This window comes from Scomber japonicus, chromosome 14, assembly GCF_027409825.1.
Source record: "Scomber japonicus isolate fScoJap1 chromosome 14, fScoJap1.pri, whole genome shotgun sequence".
Taxonomy (NCBI): Eukaryota; Metazoa; Chordata; class Actinopteri; order Scombriformes; family Scombridae; genus Scomber; species Scomber japonicus.
Genome location: NC_070591.1, coordinates 21,832,478 through 21,855,524, shown reverse-complemented (window position 1 = coordinate 21,855,524; position 23,047 = coordinate 21,832,478). Strand labels below are relative to the sequence as shown.

Sequence of the window (23,047 nt, the reverse complement as noted above, 5' to 3'; positions counted from 1 at the left end):
CTATCTATCTATCTATCTATCTATCTATCTAGCTATCTAGCTATCTTATCTATTTGCGAGTATAGGCCATGACATTTGTGTTTGTTTATAAATGTATAAATAATAGCCATTTATATAACCTACAATCACTGGATGTGTAAGATCATCTTCAAAAGATTTTATGAACCGACTTGTTATCTAACTGCCTAAATCATCGTAAATCACAGTAGCTGATACACGGTTAATTATGAAGCTATAACCTATGACTGTTTAAGCATATGTCACATTGTTATACAGTAAAAAGCAACATATTAACATTTCATTACTGGGAAGATTGTTGACTGTACACTCACTCACATCTCATTTCTAGCTGGAGGACACTGGTTCTTTGGGGTTTGATTTATAGAGTCAGTGCGACACCTGGTGGTCAAAAGGAGGACTAAGCGTAAAACACAAACCCACAAACGTAACTAGAATATTAAACGACGTTTTGCCTCTTTATATAATGTCAACGCGGGTTATTATAACACACGCAGTCATAAATTAAAAGACTGATTTAGGATATATAACTTGAGCTCACTGTTGCAGATGTTGACAATAACTGACAGCGCTTTAAACCAATGAGAATCGAGGTTGTCTTTCCCCTTGCAATGTTTGTCCAATGGCTGACGAGGGTTTATGGTATCCAAGGTAGGTAGATCCAGCTGGGACTATAAATACATGAACAAATACATAATCGAGGGGAATGTGCTGCAGACCTCAGAAGCCATTTTGAGATGATGTCCCTGTTGAGAAAGCGTATGAAGATGCTGAAATCAACGAACATGGTTACAACACTGTCTGTTTCTCCCTCCGTCTCCTCTATTTCACCATGGCAGCTGTCAACCGACGGGACATTAGCAAAGCGGGGGTATCAAGCTGCGCTCACAGAGTTAAAACGTCATTGATATGAAAGAGGAGAGTGTCTTGTTTACTGTCTCTGTCCAGACATGTAACACCGTGAGTTTTTTCCAGTCTGAAATCTTCCAGCATCTCTCACAACAACCCAACGTCTCCTTGACTGATTTGAGTTAATTCACTCTTGTACCGGGAGAGAGAAGGGAGGCAGAATTCCGTTTTGCCAATGGCTTCTGTGAGCCTTGTTTCCAGTCCCCCAGCCCCTGTTCTTGACAAAAACATGACAGACTCTGAGCTTGCAGGGGATGAAAGGTCGAGTAACAATCTTATGCAATTCTTAATACGCTCATCTGTGCGTTTCAGTGCTGTGGGTCTACATGCTTGTGTTGCTGTTTTCTTTCTTTTCTTTTCTTTCTTTTTTTTTTAAACCATGAATTGCAGGGTAGAGAGACATTTTTCACGGTCCCCCCCCCCCTCAAAAATCTTTGCATGCCTCTTTGGTGCAATAGAATAACTGTCCAAATAGCTGAGATTTCCCATCACTGTGTCGATTACGACCCATAATCATTTCCATGCAATCATTCAATAGAGCAAGACCTCATCGTTCGTGTTGTTGTGGTACTGGGGTGGCTTCATTGTTGCCATCTGCAGGAGACTATGCAAATGACTATGATGTAAATGCCACGCCCATCTTTCTATTGTACTCCCCCTACCGGTCACCTGTCAATACTGCTGAGACAGGGTTATGATGCGCTTATGCCATGCCCTGTGTCCTTTAGACTGACCTATAGTCCCACAAAAGGGCTGCAAGAGCATGACAACAAATCCAGCCAAGAGTTTAGTGTTGGTTTCCATTAAACACTACACCAGCTGATTTCACTGACCTTATCCAAGGAAGAAGAACCAGTTGGTGTAGTGTTTGCTTGGAACAAAAGCATGCAGAGTCTCAGCTGTTTATGCCCTGTGTTGCACCTTCCACACCTCACATCTGTTTCTGGCATCTGTTTCACCTCATACAAGGTCTTGTGTTTACAATGCATCAGAAAAATCCTTTAGAAATCTCAAATTAACACAGTATCTGTGATTGTATTGATGAGTAGGGAGATGGTGGCTTTATCACAACATATGTCGTCATTGAAACTATACTATGAAAATTATTTTTAGTAAAAAATCTTGAATAGAGTAGACCATTGTTATAACAACAGCAGTAAGTATATTGCATTTTCCTTAATTTGTAATCAAGCTTCAGTTAACACCACAATTATCCATAGGCAAGGGCTGTTTTATGCCAGTTTTCCCATTAAGTTGGCAAAGGTCCCTGTTGCTTTAGCTGGACTAAATATAAGGCTTAGTTATCATTGTAGTGTTGGATGTGGAGGGTCTCGCGTTGAAGTCTGATCTGTGCTGTTGTTAGAGGAAGACGTGCAACAGCTGTAGTGTCTGTAAAAACAGACTTTGGTCAGTAGACTCCCATTTTAATGTGTTTTTGTTTCCCTTTCCTGCCTGGAGGAGCTGATATTACATGTTATAAAATGGTACTTTATTCTAGGGTCACATATTGTTAGGAAATGGTTTCACATACACATTTTTTTTATGAACATTTTAGGTAATTATTGACTTTAATTTCTCTCTAGACTTTTCTGAATTGGCCATTTAGTATGATTAGCATTGATTCCAGTTTTAAATATTTGAGTCACAGCCACGTTGTACAACCAGCCACTTATTTTCATTAATGTTAAGCCACCATCCTGGTCATAAACATAACAGATTAGGAAGCCCCTTGCTTGTCAAATTTATTCAAACTCTGTCATGTCAGTAACCACTCATCTACAGAGTTTCGCTGCTCATGGCTGATGCAACAAAATATTATAAAGAATCCTTATGATTACATACTGATCATAATAGCAACAGATGTTGGTGTCTCTTTCATTAATACTTCTGTATTCCAGGCCAGAGTATTTGACAGTCCAGATAGATTTTCATCAATGTCAAAAGTGAGCCAAAATACACCATTTTTCTGGGAATGTCATCAAGCTTAGGCCATTTTTCTACTTTTGTTTTTGTCTTCTATTGATATTCATACTATTATATAAAGTAACTGAATAGTCTTGATGCTGAAAATGTATTGTTTTGCAAGAGGTTCTCATAGATTTTATTCAAGCTGAGCATGAATCTAATTTGGTTTTGTAATAATAATATGCATTGGTTCACAGGACATAAAAACCTAGCCTTGAACTACTCACCCGACAGGGTGTTTTTAGCACAGGGGAGGCTTTAGGTGTAATGGAAACTGTCTGGCATGATACTTGTACTTTGTTGCTTATGAAGAAGAAAAGAAATGAATGTAATGTAATTTGTTATTTTACATTTATTTTACACATTACATTACATTTTTATAACTCTTATAACTCTATAATTCTTGATGTGAAAAGCAGACAAAATATATAACCTCTTACAGTTAAACTCACTGTGCTAACTGCTATTCCTCTTTTTAGAGAGGATGGAGAATTGGAGGATGGAGAAATAGATGACGAGGGAATTGGAATTGAAGAGGAAAACAAAGAGGCTGCAGAGGTGAATGAAGATAAAGAGAGGGAAAAGGAGAAAGAAAAGGAAAAATCTAAAGATAAAGAAGAAAAGACTCACAGGCACTCGAGGAAAAGATACAAAAAGACCAGAGAGAAGAGGAGGTCCAAAAGAAGGAGACGTGATAGGCAGAAAGTAAGCTGGCTTTTAACCTGTTTATTACAACAATAGATGGCTTTCTGATGTGAAGTACTTGAACTAATTCAAAATTCACTTTCATAATTTGCACCTCTTTTATCTCCTCTTCTCTCATCAGCACCACTCCCCGTCCAGTAGCTCCAGCTCTGACAGTTACGACTCCGATTATGACCGACCAGAAAGACTCAAAAACAGAAAGGGATCCGATGGCCAATCTTCTCAGGTGAAAAATTTACCACATGTTGGCATATTGTAGCTAAATATTCATTTGGGCATTATTGTGTGACATAATTCCCGCTCTGGTTTTACCTGCCAGCATGGACGGGACTCAAAGGGTAGTCACGGCAATTCACAGAAGTCCCCGCCACACAAGAGCAGCGATTTTGACAAGTACAGTGACTACAGCGATGACAAGTATGACTACGAAGATGAGGAAGATGATTATGAAGATGACATGTCCGAGTACCCGCAGTCAAAAGATTCCCCAGGTCAGGGAAAAGGACGCCATGCTAAAGATCAGATGAAGAGAGGAGGCATGAGGGGCATGAAACAACAGCAATGTAAGAATTCATTTTTAAGACCACTTCTAAAAAGTTGAAATAAATAGTAAATTTAATGTTCTGTAACACAAGACTTAATCAAGATTTTAATTATTTCTTCCAAAATGTCATCTGCAGTTGGGCAGAGGGGAAGAGGGAGAGGGAGTGGACCAGGTCGAGGACGAGGGATGCTCAACAAGAACAAGAAGCTGAAGGGTAAACCCTGGGGAGGACGTGGACGAGGTCGAGGAGGAGACCAGGGCATGGAAGACATGGCACTAGTATGTTGTGTACTGCATGTTTCTCAAAATTCAACAAAGCTTTAGCTTGAAATTGTATTATATATTAGCTGATAAGGACAAAATAAAATGACACATGCCTGTTCTTTTTTTTTTTTAGGAAGGGAAAAATCCCCCCAGTTTTCAGAAGAAACGACCAATTATGAGCAAGGAGTTTATCAATCAGCACACAGTTGAACACAATGGTAGATACATTTGCAAGTATTTCCTGGAAGGTCGATGCATCAAGGTAGAGTACCCCTAATGTTCATGAACTTGTTTTAATAATTCATGCCTCTATGTGTTAAAATGATCTATTCTAAAATGAAATCCATAAAAATAATGTTGTCTTCATACAGGGGGAACAGTGCAAGTTTGAACACGAGCTTGTCATCCCAGATAAGAAAAAGGAACTCTGTAAATTCTACCTCCAAGGATACTGCAGTAAAGGAGATAACTGCATTTACATGCACAATATCCTTTATTAATGTGTTTTGCTATCATGTATTGTCACACTGGTTTCTCTCTGCTCTGTGTTTCTGTTTTGAGGGCAGGGCTTAGTTTGGATAAAATTATCCTCAGCGGCCTCTCTTGCAATTTACCATTGAATTTTTCCCAGAGCCCATTTTCTATCTAGCTACAGGCTAGGTTACATTCCCTTACCTGTGGTTAGCCTGGGCTTGTGTCTGTCAAAATACAGTCAGCCAGTCAGAAGAGAGGGGCATTGAGCAGACACAAAGCAGCCTGTTCTTGGTAGACCTCCTTGAGATGATTATGGGTAGTTAAAACCACAAAAATATCTCCTCATGGATATCAGGACTAAAACACTGGAAACGTGTAAAATATGGGACCTTTAAATCATGATTTACTGGAATTTCATTACACTTTTGAAATAATTCTGTTTCTTAACTTGTGATCGCACATGAATATCCATGCAAGTTCTTTCACACTGGAGCCAAATGTTATCAAGGGGACAACTGCAAATTCTCCCATGAGGCTTTGACCGACGTGACCAAAGAGTTGCTTGATAAGGTAAGACACAATGTTTAAAGCAATTTTGATTTTGAATGCTTCTATGCCAACAAATCCTCAGCGCTAGCTTCTGCTCTCTGACCCCTTGATCAGATCATTAACACTGAAGAGGAGAATGCTCGTGAGGATGAGTTGGAGCTGGAGGACCTGAGGAAACAGGGTATCGCCCCACTTCCAAAGCCTCCTCCTGGTGTGGGGTTGCTCCCCACTCCTGGTCAGAGCAGTCCTACAGATGTAGCTGCTGGTCAAGCAGGAAAGAAGATCCCCTCCCTCTTTGAAATCAAGGTTCAACCTACTGTAGACTTGGCACACAAAATTGGTCTGAGGTAATTAAAATAATCTGTAATCAATCTTTAAAGAGTGCTTGGAGCCTGAAATTAATTGTGAGCTTTATTTTTTAGTGGATCCAACTACTCCCAGAATCAGGGTGACAGCACCAATCAGTTTAGTGGAGGCTCAGAGGAAACACAGAGTGGAGGTATGGTGCCTTCAGGCCCCACCGCTCCTCCAGTTCCTCCACCTGGGTCCCCTGGTCCCATGGGTCTCCCCACAGGGCCACCCATGCCACAGAGTCCCCAAGGACAGCACCCACCACACGGCTTTCCAATGCCGCCACCAATCCCACCTGGTCAACCTCCTCCTTTTCATGGAAACCGACCTAACATCAACCCACAAATGAATATGCAGAGGCCTCCATTCCCCCCAGTACCTGATCTACAGATGCTACAAAGCCTCTTCCCGTTTCCATCGATGGGTCAGAACCCAGTAGAGTTTTTCAGCAATTTCCTACGAAATCAGGCTGTGGGCCAACAAGGAGGTTAGTGTCACATCAATGAGGTTAAAAATACCAATACTCAATAAGCTTGTTACAGTTTATTATGATGTGTCTTCTCTCTTTTTGATGTAGTGGACCCTGGTGTGGCCTTCATACAGAACCTCCAGCAGCAGATGGGTGCAGAGTCACAGTTGCAGTCTTTACCACCAGCAGTGCAGAAAGCCATCTTTTTACACCTGACGCAGCAGAAACAAGAGTCACAGCCACAGGGGAATGAGCCACAGAGAGCAGAGGGCCAGGATGATAACAGTGCAAACAGAGGTGAGTGTCTATGTACCTGGTTCAAAAAGCTGGTTTACTGAGTCAGAAAAAGGTAAAATGACACCCAATAAAACCCAGAACCCCATCAGAACAAGACCCAGATGTGACATGATTTACACAAGTGCTCTGACACAGGAACCATTTAAATTCAGTCTTTCTTTTCCAGATGAAACTACTAACTGGTACTCCAGCGATGAGGAGGATGGAAGCTGTGTTTCCTCCATTCTCAAATCTCTAAAGAAGCAGAGTGAGATGCAGCAGTCTAAGACCTCCCCGACTGCCCCTGTGGCTGCAACACTGGTTGACCCTCGGCTTGTGAAGGAGAGGGCTCCACCCAGTGACCCACGTGTCAAGTCAGACCCACGGCAGCGTCCCCCTGAGATGAAAAAGGAGTCAGATGGAGGCACTGATCCAAGGCTCTCCAGGGACCCCAGGAAGTTGAGACCCATGGAGCCAAGCTCATATCGCCAGCAGAGCCACCCGGTTCCTCAAAAGCCACCTACTGGAGATGAGGACGAGGAAGGAGAGAGAGAGCTCAGGGACCGAGCTGTCCTCATCCCTCTAGATGCCAGCCCCAGTGTGGTGCTGCGGGATCCACGTTGCCAATTAAAGCAGTTTAGCCACATCCGAGTGGACATTCTGCTCCAGCGGCCTTCCTTTGCCCAAACAGTGGTATGGGCTCCTGAAGACCTCATCCCTTCCTTGGTGCCCAAGCAGGAACACTCCATCAATTTGCCCCTCCCACCGCTGATTGCTGATGCTCAGATGAACCGGACAAGTCTGCCTGACCTTCCCCCTGTCTCCAGCCCTCCACCAGCAGACCCCAGGCTGGCAGCTGCACGTCTGAAGGGTCGACTGCCATCTGTATCTCTGGAGTCTCGATCCTCCATAGAGAGACCTGTCGATCCCCGCCAGCAAAAGGCTTTAGACCCCAGACTCAAGCGTACAGGAAGTCTAGACTCCAAGCTGATGGGTCAGAAAGAGCCCTCCTCTGGGGGAGGAGTTGTTGACCCCAGGTTACAGAAGGCCAGTGCTGGCTCCTCTCCTCATGCTGCTCGAGCCAAGACAGAGCCTGAGAGGTTGCCACCATATGCGCCTCGTTTGGCCTCCTCTGGTGGAGGGCTGGAGAGTCCCACTACAATCCTTGGAGGCATCAGCCTGTACGATCCTCGTAATCAAACTGAGCAGGCTCAGAAGGACCAGGTAGAACCTCCTAAAAAAGTGGGGATTCTTAAACATCCTGTTAAGAAAGACAATACTCCACCACCATCACTCTCCCCAACTCAAAGAAGCAGCTCTTTTGAGGAGGCAAAAAGCACAGACAGCACCTCAGATCAGCCTCCACCTTCCAGTACACCCACAGTGCCTCCGGCCTCACCAGTCAAACCCCCTGCCGTGCATAATCTTCCCATCCAGGCACTGGCAGGGCTGATCCGACCCCAGTACGCTGACCCCAGGCAGGCCAAACTAGTAGGACAGGGCTCTGCAGGAGCACAAGAAGAAGCAGAGGAAAAGAAGGAGCAGGAGCAGAAGCAGGAAGAAACCACAGTGGAGGAACCAAAACAGGAGGATCCAGAGGAGGATGCAGATGACAGGACACTTAAGGACGTGTTCAAGACTTTTGATCCCACTGCTTCCCCTTTCTGTCAGTAAACACTCCAGTGTGGACATGTAGAAAAGCTGCATATGTTTTGTACATTGATGAGACATGTATATTAATTGTTATTTAGCTTTACCTGAATCTATTTATTTCTGTATATAAATTCTGTTTATGATCATGAATAGATTCACATAGTATCCAGCACATTGCAAATTTAGCAGTACGGAGATGATGCTGAATATGTGCTGAGGCACAATGTATAGTTCCTGTAAACGTAATCATATTAATGCTGAAGAGTGTTTGTGTGTGTGTGTGTGTGTGTGTGTGTGTGTGTGTGTGTGTGTGTGTGTAGATTTTTTGTCAATGATTTATTTTCATGTACGTTGTAAACAATCAGAAACAATGGACTGAACCATTCTGTTTTATACTTTATTTGCAGGCATTACACTCTGTAGAATAGATCATTAATTACATATGCAGAGAGATAAGAAGTAATGAATCAAACAACAGTTTTACAGAATCCATTAAGAATTTTTGTATTTACATATTTATTTGAAGACATTTTTATATTAGTGGGACTTTGTGCTTCTGCTCACTTTTATTAGAAAGGATTTTTTCACATTTTTCTTGAACATTTGCAATTTTTGCCACACATATCCTGATATGAGCTAAAGACGTGGCAACCTCCAACATGATTAGGGCGGAGAATCAATACAGATAACTATGTACAAGTTTGCTCATAGGCTCCTTGCCTGAAATATATACAATACATTATGACTTAATGTCCCTACAGTATTGATATGCTTGCAGAATTCTGTGTGCAATATGAGATTATTCCTTTCTTACTACATTGTGTCCTTTTGCAACATTACAGTAACGTTACAGATTTTGTACTTTGTGCAATTTTTTTAGGTGGCCTAAATGCTTTGAGGATGTAATGTCAACTTTCTAACTTGCTAACTCAGCAGTATGGAGTAAATTAATATTGTGACTTCATTTGATTTCTCACTGCTGACCAGCTTGTAAGTAGCACTCAAAACATCTTCCACTTTTTACATACTAGATCATCCAAATAGGAAATTAAGATGGTTGAAAATCTTGATCACATTGCAGGTATATGTTTTATAAATATGACCTTTATGAATATCTTTTAATGGCTGAGTTTTGTTGAAGTTTACTGTAAATGAACTTGTATCCGGGCAGTGTGTGCTACAAAAGGTGAATGTTGTGGAACTAATGTGGATTGAGTCAGTTTTATTTGATAGCTCTGTGTTTGATAATGTGAGCCTCCCTTGTTGGACAGAAGCAAAGCCACATATTTGTTTTCATAATTCATTTCATAATTCACATTGTAAATGTTTTTTAAAGAAAAAAATCACATGTATAGGGTGTTTTTGAGTGTTTTAATGAATAATGCTTTATTTTTTCTGTCAGTATGGTGATTATGGTTGTCAAATAATGTATGATATTTTAACAACACATAGTCTCATAACATTTCAGTGGTTTTAATATATCTTAATAAAAAAATAAAACATCAATAATTTTACTTCAGAATTAAACATCAAGTTATTATTTCTCCTTTTATTGTGCATATATTATGTCCATATCCAATTCAAACCTGGAAGGTACCTTTAAAAGCTAAGTTGGTTTTACATTTTTATTATTATATCAAATGAAAAACATATAATCAGTGTTCAGTTACTTGTTTTTAAGAGATAAATTCTTGTCTTTTGAAGAGTGCCATCTTGCAGTGGCGGGGCAAGACTTGGTGCTACAGGATGACATGCTGTCTTCCTCAAACCCAGCTCATCAGTCTCTGGGTTAGAGGTCTGCTGGGCTCGATGGATCTCCAGGTTCCTCCTCCACTGGAAACACAACGCTGTAGCCTCCGCTCCATCTGAGTGTGGCTCAGGCTGCTTTAAACCCTGGTATTGAAAGAGTATCAAGAGAGTATTAAATGACAGAGCTGTATCTGTTATTATTATCTGGAGTACATAAGGAAGATCTCATTTGCAAGATTTACCGCAATACAGGCTGTTTCTGCAGCATGGACACCACGCAGGACTGTTTGGAGTAGATTCTGTGCATTCTTCACCAGGATCTCATCAGATGATTTGCAGCCAGGTGTTATAGAATTGACACTAAGACAACCATAGGAAAACTATTGCATTACTTTTATTTTCTTTACGTGTTCATATATACTTGTATATACTATTTGTTTATATTTTGCTAATGGCGTCTGTGCTCCTCTGACCTGGAGATGATGTTGAGCTGGTTTGTGATAGTGAGAATCTGCTCCACAATGAGGGAGAGCTCAACTGTGCTCTGTTTATCCAGGCAGTGGTTGGCAATAACTCTAATAAAATGAGTCACCGACTGACAGTTTGAGATCACATCTTTGGCTGCAGTGACAAATGCCTCTTTGTTCTGAGAAAAGAAAAAAGAGATTATTGTAGATAATGGATGGCTGGAGGTATCATGATCAAGGCAGAAAAGTGCCCCCTAGTGGTTATTACCGGTATTGGGCCTTTCTTCTTCAAGTACTGAGTCATGTAGTATATTGTGTCAGCCATCTTCCTGGTCACCTGGACTATTGTGTTGCCCTTAGGATCCCAGCTGTCACTCTCTTGCTTTAGGAAAAGGGAGGTGTAGGTCAGTGATGCTTCTTTGTATGTACCAACTCCATCCTGTAGGGGAAAATTAGGATTTATTGGGAAGTAATTAGATAGATAGATAGATAATTGAATCACTAAACTGTGTATTTCTGTCAGTTATGAGATATATACCTCCTTCTCCATATTTCCAGGTCTATATTTGATCACAGTTGATGTGCCCATACTTGGTTCTGCAGCGTCAACACTTTCTGTATTGCTTTTCAGCCGAGGAGTAATTTCAGATTGAAATCCCACTTCTTTGACATTAGATTGCGTTGTAGTTTGGCCATCTCCAGTATTCTCAGGTGATGTGCCTTGTAAGCCAGCCCTAATTTGTTCTTTAGCCTCTTGCTGAATCCTGTCTTGCTTGCAGATCTCCTCCACCAAATAGTGAGCTTTGGCAGACCAGCACTGAATCTGCACATCCAGGCTGAGTGTGTCACAGATAAAGTGAGTCTCTGCAATGAGCCTCGCCCTGCTGATTATGTCAGAGATCTGAAAAGCCAGATGGTCATTGATAGACCTAAGGTTAGAGCGTGAGCGTGGGTCCCGTATGTAGTTGAAGCAGTCCTCGACTCTTTTGATAGCAGATTTTACATTTTCAAAAAGTAACTGTGCTACATTTTCAAATTGTTGCTCTACATTGTCTGTCTTATTCTCCCTGAAGTGTTCTGCTGCAAAATAAGCAAGACTGACAATATTTTGAAGGGCAGTATCATAGTCCTTATTTGCTTTGCTTAAATGACCTGAAAGCACTCGAATTTTAATCAAAAGATTCCTCCGAAAAATTTCCATGTTTGCATGTTGCATTATAGTCGGCATCATGCCAAGGTCCTCGGCAGCTTGGAGGTAGGCTTCAGTCAGTGTTTTTAGTTCATCCTGGTATCCTGTTAACTGTTTTGATTTGTAAGCACTTTTGCATATCAGACGAGTGAGCCTTGCTGCCTCTTGGATTCTCAGTGAGTTCTCAGACAACACTGATAGCTGTTTTTGAGGGCTCAGTTGGCTCATTGCAGTCGAAGTCCCCAAAATCTTATCGAGAGAATTGAACAAAATCTGAACAGACAGACCCCAGAGGATACAGAGCCCTTCTAGCTGATCTATTTGCCCTTTTGGTGTGGTGGAAAACTCTACCAGAGACCTTGTGTTGTTCTGGGCTTTCTTCAGCTTGTTGTGCAAAACAGTGAATGTTTCTTGACTATCACTTTGCAAGGGTAAATCAGACGATGTCAAGAGCTGGACAACATCAGCACATGAATTCATTACCTCACTGAGCTGCTGTGTAACTGCAATTGTTGGTACATTTCCTTGCAGCTCATTGTAAACAGCATGAAACCAGGTTCCAGCTACTGGCAGTAAAACCTTGCGAATGTTGTTAATGAGGTCAGAAAACTGCGTGCTGTGTTTGTAGATGCTGTCTGTTTTCATTGCTGAACTCATCGCCGTCTCTTGAGCAGTCTGGACAAGCAGTGGAGTCAGCGACACCAGTTCAGCTCGAAAGCTTTCCAGTGTCTGGCAATCAACAGCATCAACAATGGCCAAAGCTTCCTTTGTAGCTTGAACGTAACAGTTTGACAGTTCAAGAACACCAGTGCAGGCCTGGTTGAGTACTGTCACATCTTTCCCTTTCGTCACAGTCACAACTTCATACAAGAGGGGTAAAAGGTCAAATTCAAGAGGCTTGTGGATCAGTTTGGGCTCATCTGAGACAGCTGGTATCTTTAAATCATTGCTGTCATTTTTATGAGCCAGTTCCGCTTCTATAATTTCCCCATCTGAGTGCTCCTCCTCAAGTTCAGTTTGGAAATCCCTCCCTGTAACCTCCAGGACAGGAGAATGAGAGCTTCTCATCATATGACCCAGGTTCAGTTCATAGTTGTCCTTGACTGGGAAATGTGACTGTGAGACATCAGGCTGACGTGCCCCCTCTCGAAGTGGGCTGAGGAGATGTGGATGCTGTTGGCCATCCAGTCCCTCCCTCAGCACTTTAAAGTTCTGAATGGCAGCAGCAACATCATCTGAAAAGGTAGAATACACTACCACGTTTAGACTGGAACCAAACAGCATGTCTCTGACTGACTGGACCACTTTGGTTTGAGATAATTGAACCTGTTTCAACAGGACCAGGAGGCCATTCCTGTAGATGGGGTTATCACTTGTGTCTAAGTGCCTCCTCACTGAACGCATACCCAGCTTCATGTGACAAATTAAGTTTGTTGCGTGTTCATTAAACAGTTCATAGTTCTGCTCTCTGTATGCAGTGTCACATCCATGACGGTCACTGACCATCTCAGTAATAACAATGCTAGTGAACTCCCTGACATCCAGTACATCATTGAAAGTATCCTGTAGCTGGCCAGTCTCCTCCTCCCATTTTTGACAAATCTCGTGAAGCTTTTGAGGGGTTTGTATTGAGTTGTCGGCCAGCTCGAGTGAAAGAGGTGCAATTTGAGCCCTGAGTCTTCTGAGACAGACTTGTGAGTTCTCTACATTCTCCAGGCTCTTTGCATCAGCAGCCACAGCTGAGATAAAACTTGTAATTTGGATTATTCTATCAGTGTAAGATATGAAGTCTTCAAGTATTGGTTGAATAAAACTGAGATCGATCTCTGTAGAGAAATCTGCATTCAGGACCTGTCTCGTCACACATACAAGTTCTTCAAATGTGGATGAGGCTGTCAGAAATGTGTCCAAGACTTGATAAAGAATGGTGGTCATCATTACTTTATCAACCATCTGTATTTGTTGCACTAACAAGGAGAAATTGTTCTGTAGATGCTGCTCAGAAACATCAGGACCCTCAGAGGTCTTAAAAATCTGTTTTATGTTTGACCACAACTGCAAGATGTGTCGACAATGAGCCACCACTGTTTGCTGAAACTCTCTACGGGAAGAGTTTGCCACGACCATACAATGAAACACAAGATCTCTTACTGTGCTGTCAAAGCCAATGTCTCTGACTGAGGAGGTGAAGGAACTAGCAAGTAGCTGCAACAGACTGTCCCTCCTTCCGGCATAATACCCACAAGGACCCAAAGATCCTTTTCGACATTCGCTCCTCAGGGTCACAATAATGTCACTCACTGTGCTCTGCACCTTGTCAAGTATGTACCTCTTGGCTGCTTGGGCCTGCTCACTTGTAGGGTGTTTGATGGTTGTGCACACAGCCGTGTGCAGCATGGAGATGCACCTCCTCAGGGTCTCCAAGGAGTCATGAAGCTGTTTGGTTTGTCTTGGGTCCTGTAAGGAATTTGCTCTTTCCACAGTCAGACTGTTGAGAAGAAGCAAGGCGTCAGAAAACTTCTGGAAGGATTTGAGCAAGGATTTCATCTCAGAGGAAGAGCCAAGCTCAGAGAGACGCTCCAACACCTGATCTGCAGCAGCAACGACTTTCCTGACAGTAGCATCATCGTTCACTAACAGAACCTAAGAGCAGAGAGATAGATAAGGTCACTTATTTATTTATACCTTTTTGCAGACAGGCTGTGACATTACAGATAAGATTTCAGTAGCTAACACAGGGGGAAAAGTTCAGTGTTCCCAAATTAATATAGAACAATTTAAACTGTTATGTCTAACAACACCAGAAAGTTGGGCCAAAGATCACAAAGGAGTAGTTGAAATATTTTAATTAGAAAGTGTAAAACAGACAGCAGTTTGGCCTTTTGTAGTGTAATGTGATATTCCCATTGATGGAAACCTCTGTGAAAACAAATGCAGCTGTGGAAGATGATTCTATCGGAACCTGTCAGTCGCTCTCTGCTTCTAGACAATCAAGCAACCATTCCTTTCCTTCAATCTGATTATTTAAAAAAAATTCTAATCAGCTTTATCACCAAGAGAGGAATAATCATACGTTACTTTGACCACTCCCAGGAAGACATTCTGTGTAGCAGTGATGAGTTCCTCTCTGTGCTCAGTCAAACTGGGCTGGATGCTGAGTTTCTGGGCTGCCAGCAGCACATGTTGTCCAGACACAGTGACTGACTCCAACAGGGACGACATCTCCATGTACAAAACCTCATCCTCTGTCTCACTTATATTCCTAGAAATAAAAAGTCTGGTGTTCATTTGGTAATTTATTACACATGTCAGCATTACATGCATAAAATCACATTGGTATTTGACATCAGTGACATTTATAGGCAGTTGTAGCTGCAGTCTTGTCCATTAAATTTATTCTCCTTCCCTCAGTGAACTCCACATTGTACGCACCTGGAGGCCACCGCTGCCATGTTCTTAGTAGCTTTAGCTACAGCATGAGCTGCCCCCTCCAGCTGGCTGAACTGCTCAGGGTCCTCTTCACTGTCACATAGCAGCACCAAGTTGCATAAATGACATGCAATTGGTGCAACCACCCGCTCCGCCACTGCAGTCCTTATCAGTCCGTGATCCAATAATGAGGACATTGTTAGTAATTCTCTCTGGTCAAAAGAAAGTGAGCAGCTCCATGTGTTGCAGTGTTCCTGCTGTATTCACTGTGGTAGCTGAATTAATAATTCATTACACTCAATAGAGGAGCTTGTGCTTGATGTCAGTGTTTCATAGCAACTGGTGTCACCTGACCAACCACACATACAGTAACCTCGTCAGGTTTATAGAATGACTAGTTGCCTTTCTTCCCTGACTTATTGTCTGCAAGCAGAGTGTACTGTGGGATGCAATTTAAGATTGTTTTTTAATACTTAAATTGCAATGTTTAATATTTTTAAAATCAGAATAGAATAAATTAGTTGTTAAATGTATAAAACATCAGAACATATTAAAATGTCTGCCACAGTTTCCAATCCCAAAACATGCTGAAATTGTTTTTTTAAACAATACTTTTTTATATATATTAATATATTTTTTTTAATATTGTAAATGACTTAAACAATTGTTGATATACATTTTCTATCAATCAACTGATTTATTGATAAATTATTTCAGCTTTGATGAGCTAATACTGTATAAATAATTAAAATTAGACCCTTTTAATAAATGTTATTTCAAGATAACTCTAAGCCCTAAGACGTGTTTTAAAGCATAATCATATATTTGCTTTGAATAATTTTCTCATGTCTGATGGTTTTTCCACCAAACGTTTCAATCAACTTATACGTTTTTAAAATGACATCTACACTTTCTCTGTCATTGAAAATCCAGACTGTTTGGATATGAAAATATGTTTCATTTTAAAAGTTCAGCTACTTAACAACATAACTAACTAGAAAATGCCATTCTCAATGTTTGTGCACTGAAGGCTTAAAGTTTCCATATCACACTTTTGTAAGAAGCTTTCTGCTTTCACCTGCTGAATGTGAAAAAAACTCTTCATCAAACTCTGCACATTCTGTAAGCAACAATGAGCAAAACACATTTAAGTGAAGGGGAAACTTTTAGACAAATATAACTGTTTTTCAGAATTTTAGAATATGTAGTTATGTTTTAGTTTTTTTGTCGTTGTTGGTCTAGAGTTTTTTTTCTTCTTCTGTGCATTTGGAGCAAAGCAGCCAGCAGAGAGCACCACACACCATAAAAAGTGAACCAACTAACAACCACACTGGAAACATATTGACAAAAACAACAAGCAGCACCATGAAATTTCACTCTAAAATTTATCAACAGATAAATATACAGTTCAAACACATTTTAAACACCAATCATACAGCACACTATAATGGAAAAGATATTCAGTGACAGTAGTATATTCAGAACAAAACCCCAAATAATGGCGTGATTAACGGTGACAACAAACATACAAAACAAAATATAACCATCACAGTTAAAACTTACCAAAAAAAAAAAAAAGTCAAGTGTCGGTTTCTCTGCATTCAGGTATAGCATCGAGTTAACAGATGCAGAGTGAAGACGTGAATGTGTACAGTATATGCCGTCATGCCAGTGGAATTAATTGGTAAAATAAAGTGTATCTGATCAATAAAAGATTCATACAGCAAAATAGAGAGCCAAGCGATCATAGTCATAGTAAGCCATAAAGTGTCTTAGCACTGAAGTCCTAGAGAAATGTTAAAGATATTAAAATATAATTTTTATTCTTTGGCATTGCACATTTAAATTTGACTCAGGTGAAGTGAAAAAGTCCCAAAACTCATGCAGCTGAAGGGTTTCATCCAAACATCTTGTACATCTGGCAGCAAAACTTGGGGACATTTTCATTCTGTATCCTGCAAAATATCATTCACAATCAAGCCCAGCATTTAAAAGAGTCATGTGGGGTAAAATCATTAGCACTGAGAGCTGAGCTACTTTATTGGTGGCAGATTTTTGAGGGCACTAACATTCCTACATGTTGACTTAAAATGAGCTTTTCCCATGAGCCCAAAAGAGCTCGTTTATGCGTGGTGATAGAGTGCAGCACGTTCCCACCTATTTTTAGGGCATTACTCATGCCATGGGCCCCTGTAAATGACTGTAGGTGGACTCCCATCACAGACTTTCATCTGGCCGTGGAGAGTAATGCTTCTCATATTTCATACGAAAACCCAATGCCTAATAACAGAATAGTAAAATTAAATATGGTCTGCTTAAATGGAGTCTGGATCCGTTTGCACATAAATCATAATCTGATCTAGTGTCATGACATGGAGTAAATCATTTCCTACTGTATTTCATTGAGAATTTATGCTTTAATATCTTTAGTTGAACTTGGAAGACTTCTGGAATCCATCTATAGTTACCTGATCAATATTTCTTTACAAAAGCAGCTTCAAATAATTTGCTCTACTGCACATTTCACTTTCAAAGCATTACAGAGAGTTAAAGATTAACATTTGAATCTGTCAAATTACATCCACTTTAATCCCCTATAAACAACTTGGTTAAAAGCCAGACCATAAAAAATGGAATGCTTATGGAAAGTGACAAAGTTTGAAATGTGAATGATGGCTTTTATTCTACAGTATGCTTTACGACCCATCGTCTGCATTTCAGGCGTGGATAATAAAGGAATCATGGTAAATAAAGTGTTAATAGAGAACTCTACAGTGCTGTAGATGACCACATCCTGAAGTAGGTCTTAATGACCTCAGAGAGCGCTTGTGCTCTGCCTTCTGCACCTCTGGGACAATTATAACGGATGACATGAGGACACAGCGTTTCATCATTGTGTGTGTGGGTGTTAAATGCAGTATTAACTCTGGATGATTATCTATGACAGGGAGGGACAGTCAGATGTGTCATACAGATATTCGTAAGCCGGAAATAGACCAGAAAAGATACAATCTTTCACTCCCAGGAAGAACTGAATATACAAACAACTCCAATCATATACTATACAGGACATATCTTTGGCATAAGAGTTAATCTATGGAGCCAAGGCATTCATTCTTATCAAACATCAGTGCTTTTAGGAAAACATACTGCAGATACAGTATGTTTATAATGGCCTTCAAAACCCCAACTCTTCTCGAAGCCCAGTTTTATACAATATGGCTTAAATTGTATGTATAAAAATAAATTTGCTATGTAACACAGCCCTGAGGGTTTTGTTGTCCACCAGTATTCATGCCGTCTCCACATCCCCGTACGGATGTGAGTCTCCATCAACAGCTCCGCTCCACTGGCTGGGAGATACCTCCTTTGAGATTAGCTGAATTCCACAGCAAGTGTCCTCTGGCAAGCCACACTGTCACCTCAGAAACCTGTTTCCTGGACCCCCACCCACAAAAAATATCAAGTCTCCAAAAAATATGGAGAATATTCTTCTCTTCCACATATGGAAGACTGAAGGGTCTGGTGCCACTGGGGCGGCTGGGCTGTGAGACCCCCTTGCTATTGGATCCTTCTTGACCCAATCCCTAATCTCATTGGCTCCTCTGGGACCCCTACTGCCAGTCTCAGTGGTTCTTTTCCATCCAGTCCCAGCTTTCATCACTGTCCTTCCTGTTCTTTTCAGCCTCGATGATCTCTCTGTAGCGCCGACGGAAGAAACCCATCTGTCAAAGAAAGAGAGGAACGAGAATTTGAGTGGTAAGTAAAGTGTATCTGTGGTCACATCTGACCACTGCAGTGCAAACCAAAGGTTTTACATGTTTCAGCTCATTCACTATAAATTACATTTTACCTTACTGCTGAACATTTTCCAGAGCGTACCATAACTCTTTAAACAGATTTTTCTCTTTTTCAAATGAAATTTACTTACGATAACTTCTGTTCTTTATTAACTTGACCAATAACTAATGGTACAAAAATGCAAAGGTTTGTTGTATTTCAGAAATTGTGTTGCCATTACATAGAGAGGAAGTAATTCAAAGTTTATTTTTCAACTGCAAGAAAAAGGCATTGATTGCAACCTTAAACTTTTCACAATGGCATCAACATTCACTTGCTTTTGCTCTGGATTTCATTTTATGACAACATAGCATTTTTGGCAGTTAAATAACACTGCATTGTGGATTCCTTCAATGTTAGATGTTGGGTTGTCACCGAATGCACCACCAAGGACAGTTTTTCAAAACAGCCTCTTTTTCAGCTGCATCTTCACTCAATAATAATATAATTTTTGCAAATAATAACTCAAATCTGAAGTTCAATGTAATCGATTATATATAGTACATACAAACGAGATCTATTCTGTAGTGAAACAAATGTTAGTTAATTTAAAAACATGCTGTCAAAATAGTCTTATAAAGGTAGTAAGTATATACAATTAAAATGTAATGGACTACACCACAAGAAGCCACCAGCATAGATGGAAGTAAATCAAGCATTCCCCCTGTAGAAATGCACTGTTTCTTTAGGAATGTGATTGCATTCACATTAACATTTCACGGAGCTTCAACATGCATTTAGCAGGTGTAAAAAAAATTGAAGAATGGAGACAGCGGTAGATTCTTGATGTGTGCCTAAACAGAAAAGCATCCCCCTGTGACAAAGCAGTTACACTGGGAAACCGCCCCTCTCACTACAACTCCATTCATTTATCTACAGTTAACTAGTAAAGTTTATTGATATAGACCTGTGCACTCCTCAGGCATTTCCTGAAAAGAGCAATACAGGACATGTGCTGCTCTTGTAAGTGGGGTTTATTTTGGCAAGATCCAAGGACCTGGGGAATGGCGTGTTGGGGGAAAGTGGTGGAGTAGGGTGAGGTGGGGGTGAGGTGGGGGGGGGGGGGGGGGGGGGTATCCAAGGACCAACATTCCAAGGTTCAGATGTGGCATTCCCAGCGGAAAATGAATCAGTGAAAAAGAAAAGGAGTTTTGTGCTAACAGGGCCTCTGGACATCAGTGTAATTGCTATTTCCCTTTAAGATTCTTCCTTCATGTGAGTGGTATGGTGTGAATTATTGTCCAGGCTGTGATTTGTCTTCTGCATGGTTGTTAAAGGCTAGAAGCAACCTAATTCCCCCTCCTCTACCTCAAGCTCTCTCTGACGTCTAACCAGAGTTAGACTCTCACGTCCATGACATCTGTCTCTTGTTTACTATTACAGCGTCAGCATAAAAGCATTTCTGGCAAAAGAATATTGTCGCAAGCATTTTTTTTTATTCTTTGTGACCGACGCTGTGAGCTGGACAACTTTTAACAGACCGTGCTGTTCACAAAATGTGCTTGTGTGATGTTTTTACCTTCCAGAGTAGCACAGCTAACAGCAAAAAGATGAGGATTCCCACCAGCAGACTGATGGCGATGATCCAGCCCACTACGTAACCCCTCGGCTCCTGACTGTGCAGAGCCTCGAAGAACAGCTGAAACACAACAGTACTTCAGTCAGTTAACAGTTAATGAGTCACATTTGGATACAGCACGCACACACATATGGACACACAAAAATACGCATTAAGTCATAATGATGCAATGTAGTGCAACAATAACAACCAGGAAAAAGCTAAAGCTGTTGTCAAAGCTTATGATTTGAATCAAGAGACGCTACATGTAAACTAAAGATACTGTTGTACGAAAAGAAAGTGGACAATATCTATATGTCTCCTCTATACAAAACATATGTTGTGAATTAATAATAGAAATATACATATACATTATTATATTGCATCCAACATCTATCTGTATTTTTATTTTGAACACCCCAGACAGGACAGGGTGGTGTTTGACCTTTGCTCAACATTCAAAAAAAGACACGCGGCATCAACAGCTCTTGGCTTTTTGCTCTTAATTTTGTTTTCAGTAATAAATTAGGTAAGACCTTTTTAAGTCATTATTGCCTCTAACTCTCTAACAAGTACCTTCTAATACTTTGAAGCTTGACTGTCACTAGTCAGTAACACACCACCTTTTTACGTGTCTAAAGCCAGCAAGTATTCATCTTATTAGGCCAGAGCATTTCAAAACAATTTATCACCCCCTCCTTTTTTTCAATTTAGAGCCAAAGCAGAATTTTTTGCAGCCCACAATGACGCTCTTTCTCAGAGTTATCTTGTACATTCTGGGAGGCTTGGCAACTCTAAAAAAATAGCTCTGTTCCACAATAAATAAACTCTATTTAGGCTGTTTCCCATGCCATGAAAGAACACTGGACAATCTGTCACTGACAGCAAACTCTTTTCACTTGACCACAAAGGACAGAGGTGCTATCTGGTGACAAATACCACATTTATTATAATGAGTTATAATAAATTGGGTTCTACAAGCAGTGCTTTGATTTCAATTGGATTTGAATTTGAACACTTGCAGTTCTTTCAGTTTGTGTTTTTCTTGGGATAAAAAAAGTTATCATGAAGCTATTTAATATTTCTTCTCATGGGTCATTACCACACAATGACTTTGGTTGCGTAATTGATTTGCAGTGAATTAACAGTTGCTTAACTTGAGTGAAATATTGCATTACCCTGCACCACAACTACTAAGCCTGCTTTAATGTAAGCATTCAGACTATAGCGAAACATTCACTGGGATCATGAAATAGATGTTTGCATGTTTACCATTGACCTTAAACAAAAGCAAATAATGTGCATTCTCCCAGATATCACATGAGAGTGGGACAATGTAAAGTGAAGAATGTTTGGCTGTGCAGTTCCGCACGGGCTTTGAACACAAATGTGGCATGAGACGCCAACTGCAAGCCAAGACAAAACCAAGTGGACAAGTGAAGATTAATCTCTCTGTTGAATAGTTTCCCACATTAACACCTCCCCCGACTCCGAGTCCTGGAATCTAACTGTTATGCATGCCGAGGTGCTTGCGTGGACAGAAAAGATGAAAGCTCTACCGGTCGTTGCTCTCTGACTCCGACTTTCCCAATTTAACTTGTGCAATCACATTATTTCTTAGAATGTGTAATTGAATGTTAAGTTCATTCAACTTAGCTCTGTGTTGCTAGATTTACTTTCCTACCTTCAGCAGAATTGTATGGATTTATGTTGGTTTGTTGACATGTCACGGATGATAAAAACTGACCTTGTCATTCAGCTGCCAACCGGTAGGCCTGCTGTGAGCAATACAACCAGCGACCACAAATTATACTTTGCAGTGTGTACTCTAGCTAGCTGGGTTCCAGAGGGAAAAGGTAACTGTGTTTACTAAAACCTTGGGGGGTAATAGTAGCTGGAATGAGCACATTTACTAAGTGCTGAAAGAGAAGGACAGTATGGACACATTCATGGCGGCTCTGAATTTTCCGAGCTCGTCTAGCACTCAGGGTCAGGAGGGCTGCAGCTCGGTCAGTGCCCTAATCACTTGAGAGATCCCGCTGTGGGGACGCTGGGAGCTCAATATAATCATCACATCTGATCTGCTCAGCCATTCAATCACTCAGCAACCAACAGTGTAGGGGAAGGTTTGTCCTTGAGCACAGCTGAGGACCCCAAAAACAGCTAGTGGAAGTGCCACCATATACCCACAGGCCCCAGCTGTTCCCTGAACTCATAAACTTGTAAAAGCTCCACAGTGAAGCACATCAGAATGTCTAAGTACAGCATGAATGACTGTGTATCTAAATATGAAAATATAAATTCTCATTAATATATTTTTGCCAGCAGAGCCATGCAGTGGGTAAAATGTCCTTCAAGACAAAAGATGCTTCGTCCCTGCAACCTTACCCTTACCCGTGACTCCTGGGAAGAAGACAAATGTGTCAGGATTTTGAATTCAGAGCTAAAGCAATCAGGATTTACAGGGTCATTTCAATCCAATTATAAAACACATAATTTCTCTTTCCCCTAGTAGAGATAATATTGGTTTCATTTGGCAAAGTGTTTAGATATGCATGCCTTGGATTTCCTTGTTGTAAATAACCCACAAACCTCACTGTAAACACTTTTTAAAATCGTTTTATCGCAACCGTTTACT

General features: G+C 40.8%; 2 protein-coding genes across 2 annotated transcripts in view; one reads left to right on the top strand and one right to left on the bottom strand.

Annotated features, from left to right (window-relative positions):
- Positions 1–784: 784 nt before the first annotated feature.
- On the top strand, positions 785–9,454 carry LOC128372709 (zinc finger CCCH domain-containing protein 6). Its single transcript, XM_053332841.1, has 12 exons — positions 785–1,188; positions 3,372–3,597; positions 3,719–3,823; positions 3,917–4,160; positions 4,278–4,414; positions 4,539–4,667; positions 4,777–4,893; positions 5,342–5,449; positions 5,543–5,775; positions 5,851–6,266; positions 6,357–6,545; positions 6,712–9,454. The coding sequence occupies exons 1-12, from the start codon at positions 1,103–1,105 to the stop codon at positions 8,196–8,198; spliced, it is 3,477 nt and encodes a 1,158-aa protein (XP_053188816.1). The 5' UTR covers positions 785–1,102; the 3' UTR covers positions 8,199–9,454.
- A 7,494-nt stretch (positions 9,455–16,948) lies between these two features.
- Positions 16,949–23,047, bottom strand: part of itga9 (integrin, alpha 9) — a 47,824-nt gene continuing 41,725 nt past the window's right edge. The window contains exons 27-28 of the mRNA XM_053332592.1: positions 20,371–20,490; positions 16,949–18,736 (exon numbers count right to left, since the gene is read on the bottom strand). Coding sequence (XP_053188567.1) covers positions 18,638–18,736; positions 20,371–20,490 — 219 coding nt within the window. The 3' untranslated portion in view covers positions 16,949–18,637. The remainder of the gene's footprint in view (positions 18,737–20,370; positions 20,491–23,047) is intronic.

What these genes read in the sequence shown, in the direction of transcription:
- LOC128372709 (XM_053332841.1), top strand. Translation starts at nt 1,103, where the DNA reads ATGGCTTCTGTGAGCCTTGTTTCCAGTCCCCCAGCCCCTGTTCTTGAC. An exon ending in GGAGACGTGATAGGCAGAAA is followed by an intron (nt 3,598 to 3,718) that starts GTAAGCTGGCTT and finishes TTCTCTCATCAG; the next exon opens with CACCACTCCCCGTCCAGTAG. An exon ending in ACTGCATTTACATGCACAAT is followed by an intron (nt 4,894 to 5,341) that starts ATCCTTTATTAA and finishes GTGATCGCACAT; the next exon opens with GAATATCCATGCAAGTTCTT.